At 38.0% G+C, this 23,638-nt stretch overlaps 1 protein-coding gene across 3 annotated transcripts; it reads left to right on the top strand.

Moving 5' to 3' along the window:
- The first annotated feature begins 16,806 nt into the window (after positions 1-16,806).
- Positions 16,807-22,921, top strand: LOC127958783 (uncharacterized). 3 transcript variants are annotated; one of them, XM_052557759.1, is made up of 7 exons: positions 16,807-17,019; positions 17,114-19,393; positions 19,859-20,030; positions 20,105-20,461; positions 20,791-20,858; positions 20,966-21,009; positions 22,459-22,921. In XM_052557759.1, the coding sequence occupies exons 3-7, from the start codon at positions 19,997-19,999 to the stop codon at positions 22,547-22,549; spliced, it is 594 nt and encodes a 197-aa protein (XP_052413719.1). In that variant the 5' UTR covers positions 16,807-17,019; positions 17,114-19,393; positions 19,859-19,996; the 3' UTR covers positions 22,550-22,921. The 3 variants fall into 3 exon arrangements, with proteins under 3 accessions (XP_052413719.1, XP_052413718.1, XP_052413717.1); XM_052557758.1 differs by having other exon boundaries at positions 17,490-20,030; XM_052557757.1 differs by having other exon boundaries at positions 16,807-17,037; positions 17,320-20,030.
- Positions 22,922-23,638: the final 717 nt, after the last annotated feature.

Below are 23,638 nucleotides of genomic sequence, written 5' to 3'. Positions count from 1 at the left end.
CTGTCGTATACTTATTAATTTATGCTCATTTATGTTTACTTTTTTATCATATGCTGTTGTAGTATTTATGTATGCACTGAAATCTTAAAAAAACTTTGTGTGTGGTGTGTGCAAAACATACATTAGAATAAGTATACAATGAACCATCAATGTAGTGTATAAATCAGAACCCTATGCACACATGGAAATTGTAATGCATGGTGATCTTTTTACCCTTTATTCAATAAAAGATATAAACCTGGTTAACAGACTCTGTGCTTTGGTCTGAAAGAATGATCTTTGTTGCCCCATACCTGTGAAATAAAGTAATGCATTACACAACTGCTTCATATTTAGTAGCATTTTGTGTATAATGGTCAATAAATGTACTCATTTACATTGTTGGTCCTTGTGTTTCTCCTCTAAATTCATCCTAGCTGTTAACATAATCAGTTTATGTCTCACAGCAATATTGAAAAGGAATATATTTAGTAGCCTTTTGAACCATTTATCAATGTCCACCCCCATTCCAGGCCAGTAGAATCTAGCTGAAATGGCAAGCTTGCTTTTTTCTTATTCTAAAATAAAAATTGGCAGGTCTCTTTTTGTCCTAAAGCCACTTTTCTTCTAAACTTTACATTGTTTTCTGAGGAGATGTGATCAAGTCTGCCATCTATTGAAATAGCTTTATTGTTAAAATCTAAACAAATAATCTGCAATGAGGTTCTAAAGGCCCAATTGAAGGAATACACCCATTTAAACTGAAATTAGAAAACAGGTCATTGTCAATGTGCTAGTTGCTTTAAGTCAGTTAAGTATAGTGTCTTGACAAGAACTGACTTTTTTATTATCAAGACTTGGTGTATCACTATACCTCACTTTAAACATGTCAGTGAAGAGAAGTTATCACTTAAAGTACTATGTTCTGGAGGAACATCTGCAGGTGAAATATTTCTGCTTTTTTTTTTTTTTTAAGACAAATGGATAAACACCTTGAATTTTGTAATTTAGATTTCCTCATATAGGTTTCACACATATGAGGAACTATATTCCACTGTGTAAGAAGGTAAACAGATTAATCAAATAGAATATTAGTTAAAAATGTACTGTTGCTCTATATGGAAACAGAAATATAATACCCTGAGTTTGGACGTCAGCGTGGACTGATTACACTAATTTGCAATGGAAAAATTTAATTGCAAAAACTCGGACATAAGACAAAAATAAAGGAACAACTGCAAGATGAAAAAAAAAATAGAACATAAACGGGAGTGTGAGAATCATTTTACTATGCTGCAGTGTAGCAGAAATGTGTCCCTTTTTGCTTTCCTTACATCCAGGTGTGTTTGGTGTATTTGCTTGGCAGTGTTGCCAAATCCGCAGAATTTAGGCTACTTTGGGAGAATTTTGATTACCTATTTAGTTGGGTTTATTACACGGACTTGGCAACCCGAGGGGAAACAGACATTCCGAGGGGAAATTTTATTTCCTTTAATAAAGCCTTAAAGAGAATCAAATGCAAATATGCAATTAAACTTGATAATTTAATTGAAAGATACGATTTGCTGAACAAGCCCTAGCCCCTAGAATGTTTTTTACAATGTTTTCTGACAATGTTCTTTATGATTGTAAAAAGATGCACTATTTTTGTTTTGTCTTTTATTTATTGCACCCGTTATGTTTCAAGGAATACTACTCAAACTTCATGCCACTTTGTTTTGTAAATGGAACTTTGTCAATAAAGTTTTATTTACGGCTAAATTATTATTAATAAATTGTACTAATATTATGATTGGGCGTGGGCAGGCATTCACAAAAGGGAATGTTATTACAAAAAAAATTTGAGGAAATTTTAATTTGACAAAAGGTCAAAGGAGCAGGTTCTCAAGTGAACCAGTTCTTTCGGACAGTTCGATCAAATAAAACCAGTTGAAAAAAAAAAAACGGTTCACCGGTTCATTCGCGATGACTGCCCTTCATTCAAGCCTTCGGTTTACCCGCGCTCATAACACTAGCACAGAATCAGTTCAGAATCAATCATCAAAAGAATCAGTTCGGTTCAGACAAGCTGTGAGCAGGCGGCAAGGAAGTCGACCTGAAGTTGAAGTCGGCCGCGTGTCGCCATCTTGTAGCAGAACTTCACTTGCGTTAGCATCCCATTGACTCACATTCATTTTGGCGTTACTTTGACAGCGAATAACTTTACATCTGAGGCGTTTAAAGACTCCATTTGTCCATTATTTATTTCTAAAGATACACGACAATGTATAAAGGGCTCCATTACTTTCTATGTTACATAATGGCTGTAGAGATCCTTTCTAGGTGCTGATCCACCATCTGGTCTGGATACGTACTGGATCCGGGTGACTGCAGTGAACCTCTGATCTGGATATAGACTGTATCTGGTGGCTACGGTGACCTCGGAATAAGAGAGAAACAGACTAATATTAGCGTAGATGCCATTTTTCTAACGATGTAGCAAGTACATCGGATGTTATAGGAAGTGTTCCCGGTTCCGGTTTACCTAATTAATGCAGCCTAAAAATCCTTTAACGGATTTGGATATTAGAAGCATATTAGTGTGTTATGTGTAAGCCAGGTTAAAGAGATGGGTCTTTAATCTAGATTTAGACTGCAAGAGTGTGTCTGCTTCCTGAACAATGTTAGGTAGGTTATTCCAGAGTTTAGGCGCAAAATAGGAAAAGGATCTGCCGCCCGCAGTTGATTTTGATATTCTAGGTATTATCAAATTGCCTAAGTTTTGAGAATGCAGCAGACGTGGAGGATTATAATGTAACAAGCTTGTTCAAATACTGAGGAGCTAAACTATTCAGGGCTTTATAAGTAATAAGCAAGATTTTAAAATCTATACAATGCTTGATAGGGAGCCCATGCAGTGTTGACAGAACCGGCCAAATATGGTCATACTTCCTGGCTCTAGTAAGAACTCTACCTGCATTTTGCTGCATTTTGGACTAAATGGAGTTTGTTTATTAAGTGTGCAGAGCAACCACTTGAGGTCATAAACGCATGGATTAACATTTCTGCATTTGACATTGAGAGCATAGGCAGTAATTTAGGCATATTTTTGAGATGGAAAAATTAAGTTTTACAAATGCTAGAAACATGGCTTTCTAAGGAAAGATTGCTATCAAATAGCACACATAGGTTCCTAACTGATGACGAAGAATTGACAGAGCAGCCATCAAGTTTTAGACAGCGTTCTAGGTTATTACATGCAGAGTTTTTAGGTCCTATAATTAACACCTCTGTTTTTTCAGAATTTAGCAGTAAGAAATTACTTGTCATCAAGTTTTTTATATCGACTATGCATTCCGTTACTTTTTTAAATTGGTATGTTTTGCCAGGCCACAAAATAAAGAGCTGAGTATCATCAGCATAACAGTGAAAGCTAACACCATGTTTCCTGATGATATCTCCCAAGCATAACATGTAAAGCTAGAAGAGTAATGGCCCTAGTACTGAGCCTTGAGGTACCCATACTGCACTTGGGAATCGATATGATACATCTTCATTAACTGCTACGAATTTATGGCGGTCATAAAAGTATGATTTAAACCATGCTAATGCACTTCCATTAATGCCAACAAAGTGGTCTAGTCTATGCAAAAGAATGTTGCGGTCAATAGTGTCAAGCGCAGCACTAAAATCCAGTAGCACTAATAGAGAGATACAACCACGATCAGATGATAAGAGCAGGTCATTTGTAACTCTAAGGAGAACAGTCTCATTACTATGATACAGTCAATCCTGACTGGAAATCCTCACAAATAAAATTTTTCTCTAAGAAGGAATATAATTGTGAGGATTACCACCTTTTCTAGTATCTTGGACAGAAAAGGGAGATTCGAGATTGGTCTATAATTAACTAGCTCTTGGGGGTCAAGTTGTGTTTTTTTGATGAGAGGCTTAATAACTGCCAGTTTGAAGGTTTTAGGGACATTTCCTAACCACAATGAGGAATTAATAATAGTCAGAAGAGGATCTAGAACTTCTGGGAGCACCACTTTTAGGAGCTTAGATGGTATAGGGTCTAACATACATGTTGTTGGTTTAGATGATTTAACAAGTTTATACAATTCTTCCCCTCCTATAATAAAGAATAAGTGAAACTGTTTCTCAGGAGATCTATAGTGCACTGTCTGATGCGATACTGTGGCTGACGCTACATGGTTACAATTTGATCTCTAATAGTATAGATTTTAGAAGTAAACTAGTTCATAAAGTCATTACTGCTGTGATGTTGGGAAATGTCAACACTTGTTGAGGCTTTATTTTTCATTAATTTAGCCACTTTTTTTGAATAAATACCTGGGGTTATGTTTGTTTTCTTCTAAAAGAGATGAAAAGTAATCAGATCTAGCAGTTTTCAATGCTTTTCTGTAGGATAGGTTACCACACAAAATATGAGGAATATTAAAAACTTTATGAATCAGCTGTCCACGGCAGTCCTTGAGGTATCAGCACAATAACACACTCAGCAAAATATTGTCTTATTATCGTTATTGATAAAATCTATGAAAATAGAGATATAATTTTTTGTTAATATCGTACACCCCTACATCCAATCCATCTTTTAAATCCATTCACAGATGGTTTATTATATTAAAACTATTGCAATATATTTGTATATTGATATATATTGTAAACTATTGTTATATCTTTACTGTTCCTTTATACATCTCTTTGCCCAGTAATTTAAATAACTTACCATAAATGTTTTGTAAATACTATAAATAATACCTGGCAATCATGTCAATAAAGCTATGTCTATTTCTGTTAACCTAGGTCAGTAGCTGGTGATAAATGATCGTCTATATTATGCATCAGAAAGGTATTACATATTCGATTCAACTGATTCATACAATTTACAATTACAAACTGAATAGTTAACAAATGAAGCAGTGGTCTTCAATTAGGCCTATATTTATTCACAAACAATTATTAATTCCTCAATGAAACACCACTAATTATTATATTTTGTAAATTATACTTAGACTAATAATGACTTTAAATTTGCTGTAGTAATTAAAGGGATACTCCATCCCAAAATGAAAATTTTGTCATTAATCACTTACCCCCATGTCGTTGCAAACCTGTAAAGCTCCGTTCATCTTCAGAACACAATTTAAGATATTTTGGATGAAAACCAAAGATCCGGTTTATCTTTTTCTGCTTACCTTGACTGATGCACAAATCAGATTATGCTATAGTACAACTAATATTTTAATGTAAAACTGCTATGTTCTGTTCTTTTAATATAGAACCAGCACTGTTTTGTTCCTTTATTCTCAATAATTTAAAAAAGTTGAATATTAAATGTTATTATATAGATAATAACTTTAGAAATTAACAGCTGATAAAAGTAGGCTAACAAATGTTGAGTCAGAAGTGAGGTCCAGTGTCTTGTCCAGTGATTATTTATTAACTTTATTTCACACTTTCCAGATAGCAGTGGCAGCAGTGGCATAGATGGCATTAAAGATGAGCTGCAACAGGATCAGCTAGAATTGGACACTGGTACAGTGTGTGTGTGTGTGTGTAAAGTTTTGTTTATTTTAATGTATTAAAGTAGGACTATCTTAAACTAAGCATAATATAGTTATATATAATTTTTCAAACAGCGCTTACTATTCCTGTCAGCAGTTCCAGCTGTGAGCGGTCATTTAGTGAATTGTGTTGTCTACTTACATGACTTAGGTGAACAATGGGCCAGAAGAGACTCAATCATTTTGCTGTTCTAACAATTGAGAAAGGAATCCTCAGCTCTATAAATACTAGCATGGTAATTGTTCGTTTTGCTCAAGTCAAGTCTTAAAGATACTTTCTGATGGTTCCACCCTCTAAGAAACAGGCTATAGAACACAGAAAGATAGATTGAAGAATCATAAAGGAGGATAAAAATGTCAACAAGAGCATAAAGTAGACAAGATACAAACAGCTAGACAGATGAGTTATGAGAAATGAGAAAACAATAATAGAAGGGAGCAGAGGCTCTAAATAAATAAATAAATAAATAAACAAACAAATAATGAAACAGTAATGCTAGCATAAATGAGAAATGAAAAAAGAGGTCCAAGTATAATATACATAGATGATTGTATAATAATAATAATAATAATAATAATAATAATAATAATAAAGATCTAGAACTTTCTAACACACAAGCTGTAAAAGAGATAATATTGAGTGTAGTATTTGTGTGAGAGAGAAAAAGTAATGAATTTAATGAAAACCTTTTTAGTAACAAGACTGATGGGAGGAGTAGGAAAAAATACTTGTTTTTAGAGTTGCATACTCTTTTTGTTAATATGTTTATTATTATTAAACTATATTACACAAAAAAAAAGTTATTCCAAAACACGTTTTTCTTGGTAACTATGTTATAGTAAGAAATTGTTTCTAAAAGTAGAATAATTATTTTGGGTAACAGGAGATGATGTTGTGTCCAGAACAGGGATTGCAATAATTTGCTTACATGTGTTGATTGAATTTATGCGTTATGTGGAACTGTACCACTAGAGGTCCCTAAAGGTTCTGCATTCAAGGTATTTTGCATTATTTAAAAGGACAAGTCTATAATCCAACGAGTTTTTCAACAATACTTCACATGTGACATGTTGGATGCATTTTGTACAGGGAATTGTTTTCTGCAACCCTTAAATGTAAATTTTTTCGTGCACAATGCACAGTGCACAATGATTTAAAAAAAAAACTTTTTTCATGCAACATCAAGTGTGAATGCATCATAGTAGAAGTATCACATTTTGTTAAATATTCCTTCAATAAATTAAATTATGTACACTTGTCACCCCATTGAAAAGTGATGATTTCTTACAACATGAATAGCCTTTTAGAAATTCTTGAAACATGTTCAGCTTTAAGCAAGCAAGCAACTTTAAATGTCTCCAGCATTAAAAATTTTGACAACTGGTTTTTGAAAAACATAATAATAATAATAATAATAATAGTAATAATAATAATAATAATAATAATAATAAACAGGTCTTTAACTAGGTTACACAAAACTGATACTTACCTGAGCTTCATGTCCAGAGCAAATCATTATTTACTCACCTTCATGTTGTTCAAACATTTACTTTTTAATTTTATATAAGATTGGGATTCATTACATCTAAAATAAAAAAAATTGTTTACATATATGTGTACTGTTTATATTTATTATGTATATATAAATACACACATTGTCACACTGCCTCACCTTTTCTGTGCGTGCGGTTGTGTTGGAGGTGTGGTTACTGATTACCTATCACCCTGATCACTGCCACCTCCTGCACTCATCACCGGGACTATTTAAACCTTTTTAAGTTTTTAAGTTTCTCACCCAGCCGTATTGTCAGATTGTTTCAGTGAGTCTTCAGTGTGCTTCCTGGTCTTCACTCTTCGTTCCGGATTCCAGGATCCCGCCGGTTTGGTTCGTTCATTGCATCCCTGCGTTGCTGTCCTGAGCGGTGGTATCCTCAGCCTGCCTGCCTGCTTTAGAGCCTGACTTCACATCATCTATACATAATCAATATACACACACACACATTATGTAAACAAAAACTTTTTCATGCAATTAATCACGATAAATATTAGTACAAGTATATGCAAAACTGTATCTGGAGTCATGATTTGGATGACAGTACTTTTATTGTTTTTAAATCGATTTTGAATTGATTTTTTGGCAGTTTATCTACTGTTTTTATGGAAAATTTTAATTTTGTGTTCCTTTGAAAATAAATCATCAAACTGGTTCAAACAACATGAGGAGCAGCAAATATTTAAACCTTTAAAAAAATAATTTAAAGCTTGTGACTTTATTTTTGAAGTACATTTTAAGCACAGTTGAATTGTATTAAAATATAAAAAAAAGTGGAATAATATCCATAAACATAAATTAAAGGCAGTACAATAAATATGACCATGTATCTAAATTGCATATATTAAAATTAAATTAAATTAAATTTATGCATTTAGCAGACGCTTTTATCCAAAGCGACTTACAGTGCATTCAGGCTATCAATTTACATATCATATCATATGTTCCCGAGGAATCGAACCCCAAACCTTGCCCTTGATAACACAGTGCTCTACCAATTGAGCTACAGGAACACATATTAGTATCTAAAGTATCTTTTGAACGGGTACTGGGGTCCAGTGACCCCTTTTGTACCTTTTTTTTCTGAACTGTTATTGTGAAAAAAGCTTTTGTTCATGCATCCAGTCCTAATGAACCAGCGCCTGTTGATACCTGAGGTCTTCTCCGACTCGCCTCCTCCAGGTGTCTGTGCCACATGATCGCATTGAACTGATCACTTGTCTGAAACTTGTAAACATTCCCTGAGAAACACAGACATTCTGCTTGAGTTATGCATACAAGAAAACGTCTCGGTTACGTACATAACCCTCGTTCCCTGATGGAGGGAACAGAGACGTTATGTCGAACGACATATGGGGTCTCACTTGGGAGGCCAATCATCTCTGAATTTAAGAGAAAACGCCAATGAAAACTGGCTAGTGGATTAACATACCTGAGCCACTCCCCGTGCCAACGGGTATAAATAGGGCGACAGGTGCATCCACTCATTAGGTTTTATGCTGAGGAGCCGAGAACGTGTCCCGGCAACAGCGAATGGTTCAAGGTTGTGGCATGGGGACATAAAAGCTATGCTTAAGGTCGCAACCTTCCCAAAGCCCCAGCGCAAATTCACTGACCTTGGTACTGAAGGGGCCAAAGGGTGAGTACATCGCTGCTGGAGAAGGCCACGCTGCTGTTCTGCCCACATAAAGTTAATGGAAGGGATTTCAACCTTCAGAGAAAGATTGCTTCAAATCTTCCCTATTTGTTCTTCCAGCTTGGCAGGACAATGGGGAAGCGAGCCTTAGGAAAAGGTCGCTATGGAGACCACATCCTACCCGTAGGGAGGTGACATGTGGATATACCGATATGGACTGACCCAGGGGGCAGTACTACATATGGAAGGGGTCTCTGAGGCAGGTCCTACCTTGGAGTAGGGATGGAACGACTGCCAGAAGAGACTGACAGAACGGGTCTGTCAAGGGAAGACACGGGTTTGCCAAGAGGGAAACCTTACCGTGGAAGAATACACATATGGGATTACCTGTAGGGAACCCAGCCATATGAACACCTAGCCCAGTACAGGGGCTGACCGGAACTCCGGGCATGCTGACACCAGTACTGGGCCTGGCGACAGACTGCTCCGCCAAGTCTGACTGCCGAGGCTGCTGGAGGATGCTCAACCAGGGTGCGCCAACCGGGGAACTCTACTGGGAGAAGAAAGGCGCTCACCTCCCCGTGTTAGGCTAGCAAGCGTGACACCCAGCCAGCCCTTCCCGCTAATTTACCTGTTACCCAACACACGGGAAGAAACTGGCTCTACACGAAGGTTGCAAAACCTTGCAAAGGTGTTAGGTGTCGCCCAGCCCGCAGCTCGACAAATGCCTGCTAGAGAGGCGCCGTGCGCCAACGCATAGAAGGAGGCCACACTCCATGTGAGGTGGGCCTTCACCCCCATGGGGCACGGCTCGCCTTGGGAATGGTATGCCAAGGCGATGGAATCCACTATCCAGTGGGCCAACCTCTGCTTGGAGACAGCCTTCCCCTTCTGCTGACCTCCAAAGAAGACCAGGAGCTGCTCAGAGCTTCTGAAGCTCTGGGTGCGGTCCACGTTTATGCGAAGCGCTCTTACGGGACACAGCAACGCCCAGGCTGGATCCGCCTCCTCCAGGGGCAGCGCTTGCAGGTTCACCACCTGGTCATGGAAGGGAGTGGTGGGAACCTTGGGCACGTATCCCGGCCGGGGTCTCAGGACAACGTGAGAGTAGGCCGACCCGAACACAAGGCACTCTTCACTTACCGAAAATGCTTGGAGGTCCCCGACCCTCTTGATGGAAGTGAACGCGATCAGGAGAGCTGTCTTGAGAGACAGGAAGCTCGACTGAATCCAGCGGCTCAAAGAGACCCCTCTGAAGTCCAGCCAGGATGATAGAGAGGTCCCAGGAGGGAAACAGGGGTGTCCTAGGAGGATTTAATCTTCTGGCACCCCTCAGAACCTAACGATCAGGTCATGCCTCCCCAGGGACCGGCCGTCCACTGCATCGTGATGGGCTGCAATGGCAGCCACATACACTTTCATGGTGGAGGGTGTCAGCCCATGCTCCAGCCTTTCTTGCAGGAAAGAAAGCACGACTCTGACCGAGCATCTCCGGGGGTCTTCTCAGTGAGAAGAACACCAATTTGTTAACATACTCCACTTCAGAGCATAGGCCTGCCTCGTAGAGGGGCTCTAGCCTGAGTGATAGTGTCCACCACCGCTGAGGGCAGATCACTTAGGTCTGCCACGTCCCGTCCAGAAGCCACACGTGGAGGTTCCAAAGATCTGGACGCGGGTACAAATGGTGCCAAGCCCCTGAGAGAGGAGGTCCCTCCTCAGGGGGATGCGCCAGGGAGGGGCTGTCACGAGGAGCATGAGTTCCGAAAACCAGGTCCGGGTGGGCCAGTAAGGCACAACCAACAGGAGCTGTTCCTCGTCCTCCCTGACCTTGCACAGTGTCTGTGCGAGCAGGCTCACTGGGGGAAACGCATACTTGCGTAAAGCCCGAGGCCAGCTGTGTGCCAGTGCATCTGTGCCCAGGGGGGCCTGGGACAGGGAATAGTACAGCTGGCAGTGGGAGGACTCGTGGGAAGCAAACAGGACTACCTGGGCTTCCCCGAATCGACTCCAGATCAGCTGGACCGTGTGGGGATGGAGTCGCCATTCCCCAGGGAAAGTGAGCTGTCGTGAGAGCGCGTCAGCTGCACGATTGAGCTCCCCCGGGATGTGGAAAGCGCGCAGCGACTTGAGCCGCGTCTGACTCCAGAGGAGGAGATGGCGGGCGAGTTGAGACATGCGACGTGATCGTAGACCGCCCTGTCGGTTGATGTACGAAACAGCTGCAGTGTTGTCCGTGCGGACCAACACGTGCTTGTCCAGCAACAGGGGCCGAAACCGTCGTAAAGCTAGATGCACTGCCAGCAACTCCAGACAGTTGATGTGCCAAAGCAGTCGAGGTCCTGTCCAGGACCCTGAAGCTGCCAGCCCGTTGCATGTCGTGTCCCAGCCCGAGTTGGAGGCATCTGTTGTGACAACAACGTGCCGGGACACTTGTTCTAAGGCCCCAATTCGGCACTCCAATTCGGCAGTGGCGACAACACCCGAGGGGGGCAGCCCCGCCGAATCTTCATCCACAGAGGTCAACAGCCCATCCCCGATGCTGCAATCGACATCTGATCCCCGGCGGCAAACTGAATGACCCGTTGGGACTGCCATAAGACAGCCCAGCAAAATCACCCAGCAGCCGCACAGGACAAACACTGTGGAAGGGGTAAGAGGTCCGTGGGGCGTGGCCTGGCAGAGAAGCTCTCACTGTCACCTTCAAATCTCCCAGAGCACTAGCCGGCGGTCCTCTGCTCGTGGCAGAGAAGCCGGAATGGGTAGTGACAGAGGGGTCTCTCCCTTCCCTTTAAGAAAGGGGTGACACGATCACAGCGTTGCCATGGTCACACACGCAGTGCGTGCATGAACCATCCACGAACGCGCCTTCAGCGTGCTGAATGCCCATACACGGAAGACAACAAACGTTTTCGTTGGCGATTTCTCTTAAATTCAGAGATGATTGGCCTCCCAAGTGAGACCCCATATGTCGTTCGACATAACTCGTAGTGACCGACAGATAGGGAACTTATAATTCATCATTAACAATGACTAAATGAGTACTATTCAATAGCAGACTGACCTTTGTCAGGATGGTTGAGCTGAAAGATGTTGGGTTGAGCCGGATCATCCGGCAGCACCACCATCCAGCCCACAACACACACTTTCTTACACGGTGAAGACTTAAGATTCCAAATTTTTTTTTTTTTATATCAAATGATACTTTATTTCTTCATTTTTCATTTATTTACAAATAAATAAAATGTATTATTCTAATAATGCATGATTAATTTAAATGGATACAAAATGGAATTGCTTTGAGATTCTTTGCATCACTCTGTTCTTTGCACGTTTCTGTGTGGCTCGCAGGGCTTCCCTTATGAAAAAGAAGTTTATTCAAGTGTGCTATTAGTGTGCACTTCTTTTAAACTAAAAATAGGAAAGTATGCTTTTAGTTTACTTTATGTACTTCACAGAAATATACTTACATTTACATTTAATCATTTAGCAGACACTTTTTTCCAAAGCAACTTACAAATGAGAACAATATAGCAATCAGACCAACAAGAGAACAACAACATTATACAAGTGACATGATAAGTCTCAGTTAGTCTAGTACAGAACACATAGCCAGGTTTTTTTCTATTTTTTATTTTTTAAAGAATATGATAAACAAGAAAAGAAAAGGTAAGTGCTAGTATAAGTTGGTTAAGTGCTGGTGAAAAAGATGAGTCTTTAGATGTTTTTTGAAAATGAGTAAAGACTCAGATGTTCAAACTGAGATTGAGAGGTCATTCCACCAGCTGGGCACAGTCCAGTCCAACTTCTTTGTGTTGTTCACTTGCAGAGCGCAAACTTCTGGAGCAAGTTAAAATGACTTAAAATGACATTTATGTATACTTACAAAAATTCTAAATATATCTGAGCTATACGTGTGCTCCTAGAATCCGTGTTTTCATTATTATATGGAAGAGGGCACTAGTACACATCTTCTGTGCAAAATTTCCAAAAACAAAAACCCGGTGAGGAAGAAAAAAGAAACACCAGATACTAACACATAATCTAACATGATCATCTGACATGAAACAGCATCAAAACTGTAACGTTATGGAATAAAATGTCGACGGATGAAGAGGTAATAATTAAGTCAAGCTTTGGGGTGTTGATCGACTCCATCTACGTTTTGATTTTCATTCTGAATCCAATTCATAGTCTTTTTTGAGCTTTTTGTTCAAAATCTTATTTCTTTATATTTTATGAAACTTACCCACATTAAAGTGTTAACTTACCCACATAAAAAAGAATGCATGAAGCTAGAATAAAATGTTTTTGTTTACAAGCAGATACCGTTATTTCTTTTGATGTTTTGTGTTCTGATATTTATAAACAAAATATATACACATTAAAACCTAAATAGGGACATAGTAGTATACTTAAAATATGATGTAAAATTCAATTAAGAAAACTTATGAACATACTTGCAGTATAAAACTAACTAGTAGTTTACGAAGACTCTTCTTCAAAGTGTACAAAGACAAAGTATTTAATTAGTAAACTATCATTACACATATAAGTTCACTTTTAATATAATTGCAGTTCAAACTACAAACATAGAGGTAAACTAGTTTGCTACTGTTATAATTAAAGTATACTTAAAGACAATTTTGTCCCAAGGAGTATTGAAACAGTACACTTAAACTTGCTACATAAAGTATATTTAAAAATATACTTGAACTTTACTTAAGTATAGTTAGTAAAAAAAATATTAAAAAAATAAACTACTTTTTGGTAAGAGTTTGGATCCGTAGAATATGAGAGTGGAACCACAAAGTGTGATCCAATACCGCGTCCACGAGGCAAGCTGAATAAAAAACAACCAAACAAAACATATGAATAATGATGCAAACTCAACTAAACAGAGCTGGGCAATGCTCTCTAAATCTATATGATATCTAAATTCCTGTAGCTCAAACAAGAGAACATGACAGAAAATCAGTGTTTAATTCCTAGCGATCAAATGCAATGCAAGTACCTGGCAAACACATTCATGGTAATGCAGGGATATCTTTTAGGATTTTATTTTTAGATACACCAATGAATGAAGAAATATTTTCTGATGATTAGTTTTTGTACGTGTTGATCACTAGATGGAGTGCTTGAGTCAAAGATTCAGTTCATTCAAAGCCACAGTTGTTGCACTTTCTGGTCAGTGTGAAGGTTTTCTAAAAAATTGTCATGAATCTTTTACCAAATAAAGTTCAAGCTAAAATTTGGCCATATACATTGAAAGTTTCAGAAAAATAAGGCATTTTAATAACATATTCATTGCCGTTGAACTGAAATGACTGAACCTAAACACAGGAGCATGATAAAATGCTCATTTAAAACAAAACAAAAATCTCAGACAGACTTTTTGCATATTTTCTGGCCAAAAAATATGTTAAATATATATTTCTTCAAATGTGACATATGTGAATGCATATAAAAAAATATTAATATCCCCCATATTTTAACAAATATATATTTTTGCAATTTTGGGGGATTTTTAAAAATATATATACTTGTGCATCTCAATAAAGTAGAATGTTGTGGATAAGTTAATTTACTTCAGTAATTCAACTCAAATTGTGTATTAAATGAATTCAAAGCACACAGGCTGAAGTAGTTTAAGTGTTTGGTTCTTTTAATTTTGATGATTTTCACTCACATTTAACAAAACCCCACCAATTCACTATCTCAACAAATTAGAATACTTCATAAGACCAGTAATAATAATAATAATAATAACATTTATTTAGTGAATTGTTGGCCTTCTGTAAAGCATGTTCATTTACTGTACATGTACTCAATACTTGGTAGGGATTCCTTTTGCTTTAATTACTGTCTCAGTTCGGTGTGGTATGGAGGTGATCAGTTTGTGGCACTGCTGATGTGGTCTGGAAGCACAGGTTTCTTTGACAGTGGCCTTCAGCTCATCTGTATTGTTTGGTCTCTTGTTTCTCATCTTCCTCTTGACAATAGCCCATAGATTCTCTCTAGGGTTCAGCTCTGGTGAGTTTGCTGGCCAGTCAAGCACACCAACACCATGGTCATTTAACCAACTTTTGGTGCTTTTGGAAGTGTGGACAGGTGCAAAATCCTGCTGGAAAATGAAATCAGCATCTTCAAAAAGCTGGTCAGCAGAAGGAAGCATGAAGTGCTCCAAGATTTCTTGGTAAACAGGTGCAGTGACTTTGGTTTTCAAAAAACACAATGGACTAACACCAGCAGATGATATTGATCCCAGATCATCACAGACTGTGGAAACTTAACACTGGACTTCAAGTAACTTGGACTACGAGCTTCTCCATCCTTCCTCCAGACTCTAGGACCTTGGTTTCCAAATGAAATACAAAACTTCCTCTCATCTGATAAGAGGACTTTGGACCACTGAACAACAGTCCAGTTCTTCTTCTCTTAGCCCAGGTAAGACGCCTCTGATGTTGTCTGTGGTTCAGTAAATTCCTCGACATGTCTATGTGTGGTGGCTCTTGATGCCTTGACCCCAGCCTCAGTGCATTCCTTGTGAAGTTCACTCAAATTCTTGAATCATTTTGCTTGACAATCCTCATAAGGCTTTGGTACTCTTGGTTGGTTGTGCATCTTTTTCTTCCAAACTTTTTCCTTCCTCTCAACTTTCTGTTAACATGCTTGGATACAGCACTCTGTGAACAGCCAGCTTCTTTGGCAATGAGTGTTTGTGGCTTACCCTCCTTGTGAAGGGTGTCAATAATAGTCTTCTGGTCATCTGTCAGATCAGCAGTCTGAGAGACCATTTTAAAGGCTCAGGAAACCTTTGCAGGTGTTTGAGTTGATTAGCGGATTGACATGTCACCATATTCTAATCTGTTGAGATCTTGAATTGGTGGGATTTTGTTAAATGTGAGCCAAAATCATCACAATTAAAAGAACCAAAGACTTAAACAATATAAAAAATTTTTTTTTTTTCAAAAGGTGTTTGAACGTTGGTCAGTTTGGTTCTAGTAAGAGGTTAAAATGCTGGTTGGTTTCCTTGTATTAACAAATAAACATTTTGTTCACTATTGTGCTAAGAAGTCTCTGGGTTAATTTTACACTGTTTCCTTGGTTTGGGTTTTTAGTCCGCACGTGAAAGCGATTTTCCCCTGGGACACAATTTCGATGGAAAAAATTTAATCAGACTAGTTTTATATAGGGATATGCCGGTATACGTTTTTCCTGTTGCGATTAATTGCTAATGCTTTGCTCACAGTATTATCAGGGTATTGATATTTAGTGGCCATAATACAGTATTTATAGTGCAAAAGAACTATAAGATTTTATTGTAATATTTATATTCTAATTCTAATTCTATTCTTAAAAAAAAAATCTAACTACCTTTCTAATGTTTTGCATTCTATTTTCTTTTCGTTTATTATGCAATTGTGTGTGTGTGTGTGTGTGTGTGTGTGTGTGTGTGTGTGTAGACCTCTAACACTAGCTTGCTCTATTCTTTTTCTATTCTATCTGTTTTCTTTTTATTTATTATATTATTTAAAATCCCATGCTACGTGTACTGTGTTAACCTAACTGGGACTTGTTATAGCACTTATATATCATTGCTCTTTTTGTTGTTTTTGATTGCTTCCACTGTCTTCATCTGTAAGTCGCTTTGGATAAAAGCGTCTGCTAAATGAATAAATGTAAATGTAACTAATGAATTAACTAATGTTAACTAATGAAGCCCTAATGTAAAGTGTGAATGAACAATAAAGAATCAAACTCTTTCAAACCAACACGGTCTCACTCCCAACTCGTCACATATGGACGCTTGGTCAGGACCCCTTGGCGTCACATTTTAACGCACTGGGTATCCCTTTGGCGTTATTTTTCAACGAGCAGGGCAGTCCAATTGACTTCTATGGAACCCTGAACCCGAGCCTGAGGCGCCGAAATTTGACGTTTTGGGTAAGCACGCGCAGCCCTTTGTTTGCTGTGGATGAAAAAAAAAAAAAAAAAGTTCGCTGTGGATGGATCTAGACTACAATAAATACGAATAGGCTACAATAAATGATCTATGCTGAGGCTGGTTAAATGGTGTCCCCCATATCATCTTTATCTGGCCACACAACTAGGTTTTAATGTTAAGAAATCCCTCGCAGTCTGATATCAAAGCGCCCTCTGAGAAATTGGGGGAGCGTTCGTCGTGCTGTTTAACAGCATTCAGCGGTGAGTTTAACAACGCTCTACTGCAGGTAGAATAGCCTCCAGATGTGAGTTTAACCAAAACAACGATCAACTGCAGGTAAAACACTATTCAGCGGTGAGTTTAACAACGCTCTACTGCATGTAGAACAGCATCCAGATGTGAGTTTAACCAAAACAACGATCAACTGCAGGTAAAACACTATTCAGAGATGAGTTTAACAACGCTCTACTGCAGGTAGAATAGCCTCCAGATGTGAGTTTAACCAAAACAACGATCAACTGCAGGTAAAACACTATTCAGCGGTGAGTTTAACAACGCTCTACTGCAGGTAGAATAGCCTCCAGATGTGAGTTTAACCAAAACAACGATCAACTGCAGGTAAAACACTATTCAGAGGTGAGTTTAACAACGCTCTACTGCAGGTAGAATAGCCTCCAGATGTGAGTTTAACCAAAACAACGATCAACTGCAGGTAAAACACTATTCAGCGGTGAGTTTAACAACGCTCTACTGCAGGTAGAACAGCATCCAGATGTGAGTTTAACCAAAACAACGATCAACTGCAGGTAAAACACTATTCAGCGGTGAGTTTAACAACGCTCTACTGCAGGTAGAACAGCATCCAGATGTGAGTTTAACCAAAACAACGATCAACTGCAGGTAAAACACTATTCAGAGATGAGTTTAACAACGCTCTACTGCAGGTAGAATAGCCTCCAGATGTGAGTTTAACCAAAACAACGATCAACTGCAGGTAAAACACTATTCAGCGGTGAGTTTAACAACGCTCTGCGGTGCGTGCAGTAAGCAGTTTAAGCGTTTTCTGCCAGGTCACAGGGTAAGTGACTAATTATAGGTGATGCATGCTGGATAATGTTTATTTTTATTTTTATAGGAGTCTGGTATTGATAAATAAATGCACATATGCTTGTGTTCGATTAATCAATGTCTTGTTTATTTATTTATTTATTAAATATCCTCTAAATTAATAACTCTGACGTCATTGTATGGCGCGATCGTGATCCCGAGGTTCATTGCGTTTTTCCCTTTCCACTCGGTAAGTAGAAATTAATTAATAGAGATCGAGACTATTCTTAAATTTACACAATAAAACTGTAGAATCAGGACAAGTTGTGTTTAGAACTTTAAGACGTGTAAGGCAGCAATTTATTAGGACGGTTAATGATAGAAAATTAAATATATATATATTTAAATTACTTGCTGCACCACATGTGCAGTAGGCTAGCAAAGTTAGCTAATTAAATTCAAAGTTAATTTTTTTTCGCATATAATCATGAAGGTGCAATCATGGGGAATACAAGATTTTCAGTACTGATTTGTTTCCAGTTACCTATTTTATATAGCTCAAACTATTAAGCCATTTTAGCTAACATTATAAATGGTCAGGCCAGTAATTGTTTAAAATCCACGGATAATTTGATAATAAATGCCTAAATATTATCTATAATAATCAGTAGAAACAAATTCATAACAACAACAGTTTTGTGTCTCAGCACAATTTCTCACTATAAAATAAATAATTTAAATGTTCGTTCAGAGGTTATATAGGAGGCTATGTTGAACATTGCAATTTTTCTATTTCTTTCTTTTGTATTAAAATAACAAAATTCCACCTTCCCAAGCTCATTTATTCACACATGGTGCAACCCAAAATCAACCAAATGGGTGGAAAAACTCTTAAATCTGGTAACATTAATGAAGAATACTGGTGTAAAGTGTAAGGCATAGGTGTCAAACTCAATTCCCGGAGGGTCGCAGCCCTGTAGAGTTTAGTTCCAACCCTAATTAAATGCACCTTACTCAGCTAATCGAGTCCTTAAGGTTTATTTGAAAGTTAAAGGTATGTTTCCTGGAGCAGGGCTGAGCCCCTTCAGGAACTGAGTTTGACACCTCTGGTGTAAGGTGTTCAATTATTAATATATTTTTTTTCTCTCTCATCAGGTCTTTCAAATTTGCCTGCTCTTTATTCCAAACCTCGACCACACATACAGACAAACACACTCACTCACTCACTCACTCACACACAATAAAGGCACTTTTAAGAGCCACGTCCGTCCTGTTTACCTGTCTGTTCTGTAGTTTACTTGTCACTCTCTTTTTAGCTCTCTCTATATCTTTATCTCTATTTTCATCTTTATTTGTTTTATTTGACCATCCTTCCAGTTCTCTTAATAGTTCCTAAAAATCCTCTTTATCGTAACAGTTTGTCCATCTGTTGTTTGTTTTTGTGTATATTTCTTGTCTAGTCATGACAAGGCCCAAATTCAGGCCCTGCCCTTCTTGCCAGACTCCCAATCAGGCAAGCAGGAAAACTTGTCATGTCTGCTTTGGAAGCCTGTCCACCAAAAACTAAATAAAAGAAAAAGTGGCATCACTGGATAGCCAGTGGGGGAAATCTGTCCTTAAAAGCAGAAATGCTGGGCGTATAATTGATTCTGCCCGTATTGCAGTAAGTTAAAAAGTTCATATTTCATACATTATTGTGAAGTGAAACCGAAAGGCCATGTTTTTGACATACTAAATATCATACTAATATGATCTGGCCTTTACAAACATATTTACATACATCTTATTTCATACATGGAAGAAGCCATCTTTACTTATACATTTTGTTAAAGAGTTACTAAATTGTATTCTGTGTCAAGTATTAAGTAAGTCATGATGGCAATGGCAGAAACTAGCAGTACCTCTGTCCTTACCTTATATTGATGATCGATTGTATACAGTTCAAGAGTAATGTGTCTTCTAAAATAATCTTAATGAAACGGGTTATGGCTTATTTTCTTGCATTGTTTTTCATTAAATGAAATTTATTTAACAGTACTGATGTTTCTAATACATCAGTGGGTGTACTGTAACTAATTAATGTGTGTAATAACTAATGAAGTTTAATAACTGCTTTTGTTCATTTCAGGTGCTGAAACTTGAGGCTGTCGGATACAAGCCAATTTTATTTATTGGGAAACAGGACAAAAGGGCTTCAAATAAGTGGGTGGCAGATATTATCACGCATCTGCACCCCACTCCTGTCACCAAAGTGTTTTTGGAGAAGATGCGGAGGGCTTATGAGTTTATCTTAACAAAAGGTAAGAGTAATGTTTTTGTTTAGAATACATGTATATTTCTTTGTTACTATGTACATATTAAATTTGTATTTTAGCAACCTCCACAGCCCAGCAGCCGGAGAGCGTCCCCGCGGAGCGGCCGGAGAGCGTCGCCGCGGAGCGGCCGGAGAGCCTCACCAAGCAGCCTGAAACTGTATTTCTTCTCAATCTTGTTCCTGTGCCTTGCTCGCTCTCTCCAACCTCTCTCTGTCCTCCTTCCTCTGCTACTTCTACAACTGTTCTTCCCTCACTTTCTTCCCCTCTTCCACCTCCACTGCGGCAGAGGAAAAGAAGGTTAAACACTTTTACCGCGTCAAACTCTACCACCCCTGTCTCTCCTCCATATCCATCTGCCTCTTCCATTTCCAAGCCTTTGAGTCAGGAGGTGCCACTGGTAAAGAACAGAAGAAAAGGTAACTTTTTGCATGGTACAACTTACTCCACACTATTCATAAAATTGCTCCCAGTCAAAGCTGACTTCATCATTGATAGCCAGTTCACAGTATTTTGTTATTTACATATTTATTTAGCTCTGTGTTAGTGGCCAATGTCCAAGGGCGTTGGGAAACCAATCCTGTACATTTTGCTTGATTGACAAAAACAGGAACAAATTCACTTTGACACGAATGGAAAAGACTGCATATCTCCTCACATGTGAATTTATAAATATGGGCTTGTGTGATTCAGCTATAAAGCATGATGGCATTCGTGGCTTAAAAAACTTGTCTTTTCATTATTTCAGGTTGTCAAAAATGTAGTAGGCAGAAGGTTTTCCTTTTTGATAAAATAACTGGGAAACAAATAAATGAGGTAAAATGTCTTATTAGGCCATGTGCTGGCCTTTCAAAGGTAATATCCAGTGATTGCTTAAACAGTTAAAGTTAAATTATTACTTGTGTTTGTTTGTGTTTGTGTAGGGGAAAGCTGAATTGAAAGTTCACTGGTTGCCTTGCACTGTGTGGTAAGTCATGTTTTATTTCCTAGTTAATTCCATTTCAATGCAATGGATTAGTCCATTCCATGACCCAATACAATCAAACACACCTGAACAAGATCATCAAGGTCTGAAAGGTTGCTAGAAAGCTACAGGCAGGTGAGTTTTTATGAGGGTTGGAGCTAAACTCTGCAGGACTGAGAGCTACAACAACCATCATGTTAACACAGCGCACACAACACCTCTTTAGCACTTTATTTCTCTCAACATTAGGACAGGAGAGCTGTCAGTCAATAAATGTGAAAAAGTAACTTAGATTTTTTTTGTTATAAGCTCCCAGATCTTGGCAGTAAATAATCCTCTGAGGTAGCCTGTAGAAAAACTGGTGTGAGGTCGATGGTCAGTACTCTGATTTAAATAGCGATGAGCTAGAGGCATTGGGAAGAGCTAGATCTGCAATCCTGAGGATCAGACAGAAAAAACAAATAAAGGGATTGGTGCGGGTGCCATTCACATAAAAAAAGAGTTATAGTATGTAAAGTGTGTTTGTGTGTGCGTTCTTGTATACATGGTTGTATACAAGGACACAAATGTGTGTAATGACATGGGTATTACAATATAAACATGGTTTATGAGGACACACTAAACAGTTTTTTTTATTAAAAAATGCTGACAGTTTCCTGTGATGGGCAGGTTTAAGCCAGGCACACACTTAAGGATTGTAAGGCTTGTTATGACTGTAATTTAATACTTACGACTGATCATGCCCAAGTGTGTCAAGTCATAGCCAGTTGCGTTTAGTCAGTGTTTACAGTCGCATTTAAATTACTTGTTAAATGTGCTTTAGTCAAAGAAAACTGTCTTTGTGTGTTGAACTCAGAATGTTTCAGCTAGTTTTTAAGTGTGTCCCTGGCTATAGAGGCAGAATATACAGTTTGCTAATGTAGAATATACAGTTTGTACAGTGTAAAAACATTACGCCTATAAAATGTCCCCACAATTCACAAAAACAAACCACTACCCTTATCCAGAGTTGGTAGAACTGCCAAATCTGCTTGGAACACAATATGATAACGTTGAAATTTCTAAACTTATTCTGCCTCTGCACGTCAGAAGTAGCCACTTTTCAACTAATCCAAGAGTGTTTTTTCTCCTAACAAATAGGAGATTTTCCTCAACCCACTAATATAACTTAATCCCTCAGTTTATCAGAAACAATTTGAAATCACTAAATTTTTAAGTACATTGCTTTCAGTGTACAAGAACTGTATGGAAAATTGTAATATTAAAAGTAACTAGTAACACTAGTAAATAAAGCTGCCAGACCTTGTACTTGAGAAAAAAGAGATGTAACGTTATAGAAGTATAAAACTGTGTAAAATGAAAATATGGCAGACATTAATCATAAACCTGACAGTGATCTTGATTTTTGCTCTGTGTTCTAATAACATTATGTGCACTTATGATGTTTTACAGTGGCAAAACCTGGGATGACACATGGGAGCCTGCGAGTGAATTCCAACACATTGTGCCAAAGTCCCCACATCCCAACCAGCTTTCAGCATGACAACATAGTCACCATAGACACCTGGACTCATCAAGCACCCTTCAATGCAGTTCATTTTTGAGTGTTTTTTCTTGCTGTTTGTTCTTCAGTAAAGTTTTTGCACAGTACCCAGTCTCTTTTAGTGTTTAGTCTCTTACAGTTGTCTTTTTAAAAAACTTTTTGCATTGGTCTTGAACTGCTTAACAGTGTACCTTGCGAGATCTTAAGTTTCTTGTCCATGAGCATAAGCTCATAAATACCAAATAATACTCCAAAAGCTACTAAATTGTCACTCAAGTTTTGTAGTCATGTTTGAAGTGTTTGATTACAATAATAGATATGAATTACTTTATTATTTATAGTCATAATTGTAATTGCCAATTTATTATAAGTTTCCTTGCATTTAGTCTAGTTTTTTTTTTTTGGGGGGGGGGGGGGGGGTGCTTCTTTAAAGGGAAGAAAATAATATGTTTCCTGATGGCAGACTTGCATCTCCTGGTTTGTAAAAAAAAAGAGAGGTAGGCTTTAAAAAGTTTTTTATTTAAAGCCTGTTGGGTCACATACCTGCAAATGTTACATAAGTATTTTATGTTTAATAGATTAACATACCTCTTATAAAAATTACTGCATGCTAGAATAACTATGACAGTAATTTTCATTTTGTAATAAAAAATTAAATATTTTGATATATTGAATTATTTAATTCACATACAGTGCACAGCTGCAAAAATTATTTAATATTAGTTACCCTCTGCTTCATGCTATGGAAACCAATGGACTTGGAAAAAATGTTTCACTGTAATCTGTTTCAGTGAAATTTATATTTATATATAAATTATATAATAATTATTTTTAATATTCTTCTACATAGTAAAGAAACAAAAGGGCCCTGTAGACCTGCCAATCACACGTAATTCCATGATACCCGCAAGTCAACTCGACGAGAAAGACTAGAACGGAATGGGATATAGCTACGGCAACTGGACATGCGCACATCAATATTGCGTCATTTAATATTTATTTAATTAATTTAATAACTGTATTTGCAGTATTGTAATGGTAAGTTTAGGGTTGGGGTAGGGGTTGGTGTTAATAAAACACAATTTGATA

Source organism: Carassius gibelio, chromosome B5 (assembly GCF_023724105.1).
Source record: "Carassius gibelio isolate Cgi1373 ecotype wild population from Czech Republic chromosome B5, carGib1.2-hapl.c, whole genome shotgun sequence".
NCBI lineage: Eukaryota > Metazoa > Chordata > Actinopteri > Cypriniformes > Cyprinidae > Carassius > Carassius gibelio.
The sequence above is the reverse complement of the archived record's forward strand: the minus strand, read 5'-3'. Positions and strand labels throughout refer to the sequence as shown.